At 35.6% G+C, this 12,170-nt stretch overlaps 1 protein-coding gene across 1 annotated transcript in view; it reads right to left on the reverse strand.

Annotated features, from left to right (window-relative positions):
- The window catches only part of LOC145686111 (RNA-binding protein 42), a 129,390-nt gene extending 117,898 nt beyond the window's left edge, over nt 1–11,492 (reverse strand). The window contains exon 1 of the mRNA XM_081759076.1: nt 11,160–11,492. Within this exon, the coding sequence (XP_081615202.1) occupies nt 11,160–11,212 (53 nt within the window). The 5' untranslated portion in view covers nt 11,213–11,492. The remainder of the gene's footprint in view (nt 1–11,159) is intronic.
- Between the last annotated feature and the right edge of the window lie 678 nt (nt 11,493–12,170).

The following is a 12,170-nucleotide window of genomic DNA, read 5'->3' on the forward strand; positions in this document are numbered from 1 at the left end:
AAAGCAATCAGGGGGAGTTTACGCAATTATTTAGATTTTAAGAACGCTTTGCTTTCCAATTTTGAAAATGGTTTCATGTTGGCAAACCGAGACGCCTTGGTTCGAAACAGACGGTTTGACCCCAAAATTGATAAGAATCTAACTGATTTTGTGATTTCTGTATACGATGAGTTGAAATTAATTAATCCGTACCAACAAGAATCACGGATTATAGCACCAATCCGGATACTATTACCTTTTAGGTTGCAACAAATACTGATTTCTGCATAATGCATTAATTTCAATCATTTGATTATTGAAATTTTGAAAATCAATCCATGGTGCAAAGTAATAATAATCGAAATCAAACTAATAATAACCAAAGTCAAGGTAATTATATTCCCGTCCAGAATATCAATGTGAGTAAAGAATGTAACCCTAATGTAAGAAGTAATGATAGATCCAATTATACCGGTAATAGAGCTGAACCTAATTCCAGAGGAAACAGGAATTATACAGCGTTTAGAAATCAGGCAAACAGTACACCTAATTTTTCTCGAAATAGGTTTCGTAACAATTTTATAGGTGGCAGAAGTTATCAAAATAGAAATCAAAGATCTGGAGGAATTCATAATATACAGAACTGTACACAAGATTGTGGCGTACAATGCAACTTAACCGAACCCTTTGGCAATGTAACTTAAGCTAAAGTTAAGGCGTCCGTCAAGGCATATTTAATTAATTCTTGTTTATTTTCACTTTGAATACAATTATGATTTCATTTATAATTCGTACTTTGTTTGAATCCTATACAGATAATAAAAATCATGTATACTAAATTTCAGCACGTTGTGCTATGAACACGCATATCGCTTACTAAAAGTTATGATAAATATGCTTGAATAAATAAAACATGTTATATTGAATTCTAACCCATATAAACTTTGCTAATTCTTAATATGATAATTTCTTTAATTGTATTATTCCTGAATAGGATATTGATTAATTCGTGTTTTATTTTGAGTATTGTTATGATTTCTTTGTAATTCGCTTCACTTATCAATATTGTGCTTTTCAATTCTTTTATAATCATCCTAATGATGCCCAAGTGGAAGAAATAAATTATGTAGTAAGTCAATGTATTTTCGTGTAATGTGTTAATGAGCTCTGAAGATATTGAATTAAAGAATCTATTTATGGACCAAAATAATTAACAAGTTTATCGTATTTGTGAATGAGTCCTCTTCGCTGATAATTTATAGAATTAAAATATAATTGATTATTAAATAAATGTAAGATTATTGTTGATATAAAATGAAATTAATATATGTATTGTAATTTATATATAGGAGGGCTATTCGGAAAGTAAAGTAACCACGGTCCAGGATTCTTTCTTAAATTGTAACCAATTTAAGAAGTCCTCGTCAGGAGCCAATCTAATCTATATATTACTTCCATTTTCTTGTAGTTATTTTGGGCAACGGCGCTTAAAAGTGTACAATTTGTTGATAAGAAGAAGAAAAAAATGTAGAATATATGTTGATTTTATATAGATAATCATGTAATGTCAGTTGTTGAAAAGAAGATAGGTTTTTGTCTCTTGTTGCTATGGCAACAGAATAATTTGTTCATGAAATACAAATAATAAAAGTCAGTTGTGTCAAACATTTAATGTGCTTGATTTTCAAGATATTTAATAAATATTGCAATTACAGGTAACAATTAAGGTGTTTAATCGTGTTTACCCATTTTAGTGATTCGAACTGTTGACATATATGTAACAAGCAAAAATATAAATATAACGTTACAACTAGATGCCTTCCTGTCAAGCAGCTAAATCATTACAGATTGTAGAGTAGGGTAGGATACGTTAGATTAGATAAGTGGAATGTTAGTATAGTGCTTCTATGTTGAATCACGAGTACATGAATATGGGTTTTCGCAATGATACGACTTTCTATAACACTTACAATGGTTTCAGACTAGTAGCGCTACACTTATAAATGAATATACGACTTAGTACACTATGCAGAAATACCATGCCAGTGGAAAATAAATATGAAACACAGTCCTTTTTCGTATGCACCTACTTATTTTAACCGTCGTATGGGACTTGCAATCATCTAGTACTAGTAAGCCAACACTTGTAAACACAGAATACAGCTGTATTATTTACTATTTAAATCAGTCACCTGCAAAAATTTGTTCCTTAGTAATACGTCTTTATAAGTAATGTGTTCAATTTGCCCCGGAAAATTTCGGAAAAGTGGTGTTCTTAAACTAGATCTGCACCATCTTCAATTTGTTTTTTCTACCTTGGCTTTCGTGCCCTGATTATTTACGTCTGTTTTCTTATTGTCAAACTCGCAGAGATGGACAGACTATGAAACTCGCAGTGATGGACAAACTATGAAACTCGCAGTGATGGACAAACTATGAAACTCGCGAGCAAGATGAGGTCCGCTATCCGGCTCGTGGGATTATTCCTAGTCTGACGAACATAGTTACTGCGAAAGACTTTAATAGAAACTAGCTGAACCTGCGCTCTCTATACAGCGCATCATTCGCATATGAGCATAAATCTCCTTATCATTCTTTACAACATCTGTACATGTCCCTTTACAGACACAAGTGAAAGACGTATTGATTAAAAAAAAGCCAAGGGGTATCATAAAGGGGAGACTGTTTTCGATTATTTTTCTCAATATCTCGCACCGTTTGCAAGATTTGAGCCTGCTTCCGGTTAGAGTTTCTAATTCATCATGTATGGCCAGTGTTTTCTTTCTTCTTGCATGCAGTATGTGATAAACAAATACATTTCATACACAATTAATTATAATGTCAGTTATATATGGTGTCCACTGGGCAAAACATTCCCAAAAAAAGGTTCATCGTAGACTGGAGAAATGGTTATCCTTCCCTTTCCATTATTATTTGGCCATGAAACAAACGCCTGATATATATATATATATATATACAACCCCAATATACAACTATGTGGTGTTGGAATGTATAGTGCGTAGGATATGGTGCTTTAGTTTTTTTTTTTTTAAATTTCAACACTTCCAATGTACCCGTAAAACTGTAATAAAGAAATAGTGGCTATGTTTTTTAAATATTCAATTAGAACTGGGCAATCTACATGAAATTTGCAATCGATCAGTGAAAACTTCATCTTTCTAGAACCTGTAGTTTCCGAGATCTCATTGTCGAAAGGATTGGCCACAAACATATAAACGTAGTTTAAAAGAGCTCCAAAGATGGCAGCACAATTCATCTGCATTTGTTTTGAAGAAGGCTTATTAAAGGCAAAGGCCTTTGAACAATAAAAAGATAAAAATTTTCTGAAAAATATTTCTTTAGGTAATTTATTTAAAGTACACTCTTTTAAAAATATCTGTCTTTGTTACAAACGTGAAATCACAAATAACCGTAAATCAAAGGTTTGAAAGCTAAGGTCGGTCGCTCTTAATTGGTACTGTAGGATTTTAATAGGTAGATAGACTGACAGATGTGCATTTGACACTTCTGAGAATATCAATGCATCCTGGTCCGAGCCAGACTGAGAAATTACAACCATTAGCATTACCATAAAGGCCATTGATAAGCTTTGGGGGACAAGCTTTTTCACCTACTTTTTTTTGTGATATTCTATTCTGATTCGGTCGTCTAATGGTTCCATACGTTAAATTAGCACCCATAATATCAGTAGTTGTAGTAGTAGTAGTAGGAAAGGGTTAGTAGTGCCGCAGGGGTTCGTTGGGTTCTGTTCTCGATATAAATTGGGCGATCATTTCCGGTTACGGTTTGCACAGGTCCGCTACTACCTTAAAAAAAATGTGTTAATTGCAACGAAAATGCAGAATACATATAGTCCAGGAAATCTAGAGCAATTATACCCTTAACCTGGGCAAAATTGCAATAGAAGCTTTCAAAACAGTTTTTGATTCAGGAATCATTACTGAATAACATATTCAAAATCCGACAAAATCGGACCACGGGAACACTCCCAAAAACGGTTTTCAAAATGGTGGACTATGATTTAAAAACCTTGCGTCTATCTTGCAATTTTTTTCTGTATCTCGGTTTCCTGTAATCCGATTTTGACGATTGTTTTTTTAAATCAAAGGTCATTTTACGTACTATATTTTCTATTAGGAGCACTGATGTCCTATCTCGTACAGTTTCTTGTGAAAAACGACATTTAATTTTAAAAACCATAATTTCTTACATTTACACCTTAAATAATTGTCTGTACCTCGGGTATCTGCAATCGGATTTACATGAAACATTTTTTAAATAAGAGCTACATATAAATGCTAAAGTTTTTAATAACAACACTTTTCTCCTATCTTACAACGTTTCGTGTAAAAAACTATTAATTTACAATCAACGTATTTTATAGTTATTTATTTAATAGTCAATAAATTAAAATATTATTGCCACTTCACTGTGTTTTATGTGTGTGAGAATGCTAACAATGTAATTCATTTAAAAATAGTATAACTCGTTTGTGCTTATCGTTTTGTATGCATAAAGTAAAACTTTTAAACTTAATTCAGCTTTTGTTTGTACCCAATAGTATTTTAAATAAAACTACATATATCAACACCATTCTACAGCAACTGATTCAGGTAACAATGATTAACAGAGTTCACATAACTTTTAAATTAAATAAAATTACTTCAAATTATCTATGTTTGCGTTAAAAAATTGAAGTTCGTAAACTACAAACACATTAATGTGAATCATCCTCATCACTGAAATATTCATTATCAGCACGAATTTGAATATTATCACAACCAGTGACTTGGCAGTCTCCACAAGCAGCTGAACATGACAATCCTTTACGCCTGCATCCACATCGAAAAGTTGCGCATCTGCTCGTACAAAAACACCGTATCATGTTAAATAGATGCTCTGGAGCTGGTGGCATATCACAAAGTATGGGATGGTAGGAATTATCCTTTATTTACCAACCCCACTCTTCAGCCTTTATTTCGCCTTCTGTAGATTGCCAGATTCTTATTTGAAAGTATGTACGAAAGCTATGGTACTTTGTAGACGAATCAGTAGGTGGTAAACGTTCAGGTGTAACAAATGATGTAGCTGCAACTACCTTCTCAAGTAACATTCGATGGCGTAGTACATTTGTGTATTCCAATGAATTGCAGTCATATAACAGAAGCATTGCTTTTCTTCCAGCAGTCTCAATTTCAGACTGTTGACAAGAGTCAGAACAAAATACATTTGAAACTGAACGGAGCTTGCAGCTTGTTAAATGCTGAGGACTTTCCAATTGAAAAAATTCGGGACGTTGTGTCACAGCCTGTGAAAGCATGCACAAATACCAGGAACTCGCATATATCATAACCCAATAATGATTTAATGAGGAGAATATCATACACAGGATTGGAATATTGTCCCCCGTCTTATATCACTGTGATAGTATAACTTGAAATCTGTATTAACAGAAGCAGAATAAGCAAGTCAGTATCTTCCCCGATGACTGTTGTATTTGCTTTTTCAGATGATGAGACTGCAGCACGAACTATATCCACACCAGCATCTCCAATTGCATTGTGCACAGTACATCCGCGATCCTGTAACTTTTCAGTTATTAGGTAAATTATTGTTTGTTTGTTCTTTGCATTACCTAAGAATAGTTATTTCTTGCCAACAAACTTCATGTGAGGATTGAAATTAATATCCTTACTGGTCTTAGTGCAGCGTTTGCTGTGAGTCATATCCTTGATAGTTGGAGAATCACTATAACCATCGAAAACAATTATAGCTTTCCCATATGTTTTCAGGGTGAAGTCTGCATAAGAAGCAGCAATGTTGTCATATGTTTCATTGCTAGGCCATGAAAGCCAATGTAGGAGAGATCCACCGTCCAATACATACTGGTTTGTAAACTGAATGTCTTCTGGTTCTTCCATGTGTCTTCTTCAACTAGATGATGAGGGGATCCATCTTCATTGCGAGGGAAAACATCTGAAACCAATAAGGTACAAAGAGCTACATATACTATCATATGCCCTCGCATTGCTCGAGAAACAGCTTTTCCAGACATCATATGCAGCACAGCATTTGATCCATAGATTTCTTGAAGTACTTCAGATAATCCTGAACCATTCATCAAAGTGCCAATTGAACCCAAAAGGTTGATCAGAGTATGAAATGTTCCCATCATTAAAACAATATCTTGGAGATCTTGTTGCTCATAGATAATTTGGCAAGCTTTCCAAAATAAAGGCTGATCAAAAGTAATGATACAAGGGATACGTTGATCATGTGCTAACTTGTTCAGGTATTGCAATGTTGAGGGTATACATGTCATGTCACTAGCTGCCATATCAATGATAGGAAGAAATGTGATTGATGCCACACCAGGATGTGAAACATTTATTCCAGAATGAATTGTTTGCATAGCTCCTGACCAACTTGGACCTGATCTTTCGCCTGCACATATTTGCCACAGAAGATTTAACCTACTTATAGAGGCAATGGGCAATATTGGAAGTTTGTTGAATGAAATCTCCCTGAGCATGCTTCTTGAATGTCTGTATTCCACAATATCAACTGCTGCAACATTCTTAATGTCACTTTCAGCAATCTTACAGCGTTGAATAATTGGATGGATCTTGTTCTTTGGGGTTGTAGCTGGAATCATACCCATCCCATGAAAGGCGTTCTTTCCATCCAAAGTACAAACATTGTGCTCAACATTATCGGCTGCTAGAAGAACTGCAGTGTTGTTGGCAGTATTTAACGAGATATGGCTACCTGATACTGCAGCATTTCTTTCAAATCTAATTACTTCGGAATATGATGAACAATAACCAAGACTGTGAAGCAAATCAACAAGGTACCTTGATCTAAAGTTGTGATGCAGCTGGATAGCTAAACCAATCTGCAATGTACATAGTAATATTCTAGGACGTATACCTTGCATAATGCTCTGACCAATTGAACCAATTTTTATAGAGGGATCCTTTCCCACAAATAGTTTTGACAACAGTAATTTCAAACTCTTAGATACGTATTGCAAAGTACTTTTTTGAGTAAGGTCACTTGGAGATGGGTATACATTCACATTAGAAACGTTGAGGGATTTCACCTCACTTCTGATTATTTTGGCTGCTGCTTCTATTAAGTATATCTTCTGTAATTCAATATCACATTCTTTTGACTTTTGGTGATAATTTTGAAGAATTTCAGTGGCTGTATCAAGTAAAGTGACTACATCTGCCTTTCCACTTCCACCAGAAATAATAATTTTCTCTCCATAATACTCCAAAAGTTTCCTCTTCATATGTCTCCGATCATAGGCACAACTTCGACTCCCTTCAAGATATTCTTCCATTTTTGAAATCAGGTCTCCCATCAGCAGTTGTTCTTCATCATTATTTTCCAACTACGAACAGGTTCGAAGGAATGCAAGGTACTGTTCTTCATTACTTGGCCGACCTTTCTTTATGTACTTATTGGAGGAAGAGTATTCACGGGGAATGTTCCTACCAGTTCGAAAATTTACACTACAAGTGTTATGATAGACGCAGTCCGCTGCATGAAGGTCACCAAGATAGTACTCTAAACGTCCTCGTACCTTAAATGACCATTCATCACAACGATTTTCACAGCTTTTTAACACTTTCAACAAATTCTGACGTACATACTTTTACATGCTCTGATGACGGTTTATGCTTCGAAGAAAAGTCCACAAATGTATCGCAAAACAAGCAATGAGTGGCACTGCGAATTGAGTCTTCATTTAAACGTGCACTTTTTCTTGGTTTTGTTTCATCACTAGTCTGCCGTTTCTTCACACCAATATCCTTTGAATCTTTAAATCGTTTCCGACATGAAACATGGACACTAATACCAGGAACAGCAACAACATCACTTCCACGCCTGTGGCTTGCTTCATTTATGTCATCTGCTCCTTTCTGTTTAATTTTAACTCTTTCTTGTTTACTGTCCAATTTTTCCTTACATATTACACAATATTCAGACATCTTCATTTTTAAATGTGTAATTTAATTTGAAAACAAAACAGAAAAAAAGCAAATTAAAAATAGATGCTTTTTAAAATATTAAAGCCGTAAAAACAAAAATTAATAATAAAAACAAATTAAGAAAACAGGCAACTAACACACAAATTAAACATTATTTAGAAATACAGGATGGCCCAAACGTAGGTATACACTGATGCATTGATCAAGTATAACATTCTAGCTTATGGGTTTATTTGCTTCGGCTGTTCCGGGCTTAAGATATAACTAAAAATACATTAAGAACAAATAATAAAGAAGCTAGGTGATAACAATAAGAAATGGTATGAAATACAGGAGGAGATAAGTACGGAACTGTATACCTACTTTTGGGCCACCCTGTATATTAGAACATTTGGAATAAATTTATACTATTTTTGGGATGGTTACAATTTTTTCCCCTTATGATTTACGAAACCTTATGTAGTTATATAATGTCCCCGATGGATGAGTGGTTACGGTCGTCACCTTGTGGTGAAGAGGTCCCGGTGGGGTCATGTGGTTCAGATCTCACGTTAAACTGTAGGAACCATCTTTAGACGTCATCATCAACAAAACTGTGAAAATCGGATGAGATGAACCCGAGACACAGAAGAAAATTGCAAGATAGACTCAAGATTCTTTAACCATGGTCCGCCATTTTGAAAACCGTTTTGGGGGGGTGTTCCCGTGGTCCGATTTTGTCGGATTTTGAATATGTTATTCAGTAATGATTCCTGAATCAAAAACTGTTTAAAAAGCTTCTATTGCAATTTTGCCCAGGTCCAACTGTAAATTGCCTGGACTAATATGGTTAAGGTTTACTTGAGCGTTGAGCACATATTCGCAATCTGCATCTTAGTTTTGAAATACTTGTATTAAAAAAAAAACAAGCGTTTACTTTAGGCAAGGCAGTGGCAATAAGAGATTCATCTGAACCAGTTCCGGCAGTTACAGCTAACAAGAACGAAAGACAAAAAAACAACGTGCCTTACGGGGGTCTAACCCGCCTTCACTCGCTTACGCTCGCTCTGCAATAATACGTGTATCAGAAACAGCAACAACATTACTGAGAAATATATGTATGTGAATAAGGATCAGGAAGGAATCAGTGATGGTGGTGGTGCAGTTTTGGCGCTCCACATTTTGGAAGATTTACAGGTGAAAAAGAATACTAACGTGTGCTACAAATTTCTAACTGGAATGATTTAGTATCTTAGAAAGTTTTTATACTTGGGGGTAGAGCGTAGCACATCTGAAATTTGCAACACCGTGTATTTAGACAACTCAAGGATGAATTTAACTAATCATCTTAGGATAAGAAATGAAATAATCAATTTCTTTTGGATATTTTCGACATCACACCACAAGCTATTAGGACTCGAAATGGTTTTAAATCTACTACATCGTAATGGCACAGAAACTTAACCATTCTGATTTTCCAACATCGTAAATAGATGCAGTACTCACAGATAGCTCAGCTCTGTTCAACTCAAATCGATGTCTTCACACTCTGCGATCTTAATTACAACTCCTCGAATCTACTCTCCGTTCTCAACCAGCAGAACCCCTTTCCGGGATTCAGGTGCTTCCTGGTTGTGGCGTAGAGCTTAGCTCAGGTCTCTTTCTGCAATCTCTTACTTCCTTATTTCCGTATAGGAAAACTTCCTATAATTGTGGTGTGAAGCCGACGTTATCTGTTTTTATTTTTTCTAAGCAGTTTCAATATCACTTCCTTGTTTTATAGTAACCAAAATAAATTAAAAATACATGTAAGGATTTTGGGTACTTTACAATACTTTGTAAGAAAAGATATAAGGAACATATTTCTGCAGGCGAGATAATTTTATATAAAGTAATAGAGCTGTATTCCAGGTTTACAATTGTAGGGTTACTAGTGTAAAATCATTACAAGTGTTTTACGGTGGGTAAAATAAGTGAGTGCATATGAAAGATGACTTTATTAGATGTTATTTTCCGCTAGTGGTGTATTTCTGCACAGTGTTCAGAAGCTGTATTTTATGTTTACAAGTGGAACGTTACTAATGTAAAACCATGACAAGTGCTACTGAAACGTATCTTTGCCAAAAACCATGACAAGTGCTCCCTTCGGACGCATCCCCGCGCGGGCCCACCAGTTTCGCCCTACATTTAATCTGTCAGATAGCATTCATGCTTTTTAGTGGCCACCTAGCACAGGTTGATTTGTGCTTTTGCACTGTAGTTCTTATGGGGGGCGCGGTGGCTAAGTGGTAGAGCGTTCACCTCTTGTTCGATCCCAGCCCCCGCCAACTGAACTTTATGGTGGACAAACACCATGTTCGTGGGTTTTCTCGGGGTTCTCCCGTTTCCTCCCACTTTCTTCAGTCCACCATTTCACTCATCTCTCATCATCACCGTCTCCTTGAGACTAACCGGCATAATCGTGGGACGTAAAACTCAAGGATTTCATTTCATTTCATTTGCAGTTCTTATGCCATATATCCGGAAACTGTATTTATACGGAGATTGAAAATGAATTGTAATTTTCAACAATTATCTCTGGAGGCCACCTTGAATTTTATCTATGCTAAGTGAGATATTTTCATGTCGCTCAGTGTAAATCTTTTAGAAGACAATAAGAGGTAAAGTAGTGAAAGAATTACAATTTTTCAATAGCTATTTCTAGTGTTGTTCCAATACTACATCTGCACGTCAGTGGCATGTGAATAATATTAACGGTGACGGGATATCACTGCCTTGCCCAAAGTAAAAAGTTACCAAAACGAGGAAGAATTGGTCGTCTCTACCTTATTAAGAGGATTTTTTTTTAGGCATGGATAAGGATGCATAAGAGTGCATTTTGTGCAGAACAAGTGATTTTGGGTATCTTTTAGTTTCCTCCCAAATCTTGCAAATATAAGAGCTCCCGTGGTACTTACCTCACAAAAGATAGCTGAGCGAGCGTAGATGGTTAGAAGACCATCAGGGCTCTAAGTATTGGTTAATATGAATGTTCTACACAAAGTGCACTCTTATTGAGGTGTACACAAATATTAAATTCGCTTATATCTTACAATTATCCATTGCTTTTAAAAATCTTATAAGGTACAATTTCATCCAACTTGGAAAACTATAATATCTACACCATACGTAATAACTTACCGATTCATTTCTGCCTCCATAAGTTTCCTCTTCTCATCGTTTATCCCTGCCATTTTTTCGATATTTAGCTTTGAATTCCCTAATATTCTCAATTTACTTCGTTTAAGCACACGGACTTTTCGTTTAAAATTTTTTACCTCATATACCTGTGCGCTTCATACAGCCTTCTTATTTCATAAGCGCATGCCGTTGCCTTTTTGTTTCTCAGGACTTTTTCGATATTAATTTTCTTCTTCTTCTTGTGAATGTTTCAAACTATAAACAATTTACAAACGAAACAACAAAAGTTGAAAAGAGTTTTAAAAATTTTATCATTTAGTCCTTTTCTATTATTTATCTTTTAAGTCATAGTATGACATATGACATTATTACTATAGGGCCCACTCGAGAAGATTCTAGAACACGATTTCCCCTATATAGATTCCCCTATATAGCTACGTTGGTTCCTTTCTGAACCAGTTTATTATTTAATCCACATAGCATGGCCGAGCGAGCGTCAGCGAGTGAAGGCGGGTTAGAGATTCACATGGCACGTTGTTTTCTGTCTTTATTACAGCTTAATGGGAAGAGGGAACTGTGTTCTAGAACCTTCCCGCCTCACTCCGTAGCAGTTGCTCACGTTCTGGTTTGTGGTAATAGGCATAGTAGCTTTAAAATTTTCGCATGTTGCAAACACCATTACGAAATTGACTCTGGGAGCAATTCCGTACCAGACAATTGTAAAAGTGAAATATTTCAGTTTTACGTCTCGAGGATATAACGTGTAGGCTGACGAAGACGGTGATGATGAAAATTGAATGGAATGATGAAATCAAGTAAGTGGAAGGAAAGGGAAGAGCCCCCGAGAAAACCAACGCACACGGTGTTTGCCCTCCACAAAGCTCAGTTGGTGTGAGCGAGCTGGAATCCAACCTTGTGTCTCACCCAACTGAACTACCGCTACCGTATACAATTGTAAATTCTGATCGTAGTAACAGATTATGGCATACTAAAACAGAAATTTTGCTCTGA

This window comes from Thermobia domestica, chromosome 5, assembly GCF_964235325.1.
Source record: "Thermobia domestica chromosome 5, izTheDome1.hap1.1, whole genome shotgun sequence".
Lineage (NCBI taxonomy): Eukaryota > Metazoa > Arthropoda > Insecta > Zygentoma > Lepismatidae > Thermobia > Thermobia domestica.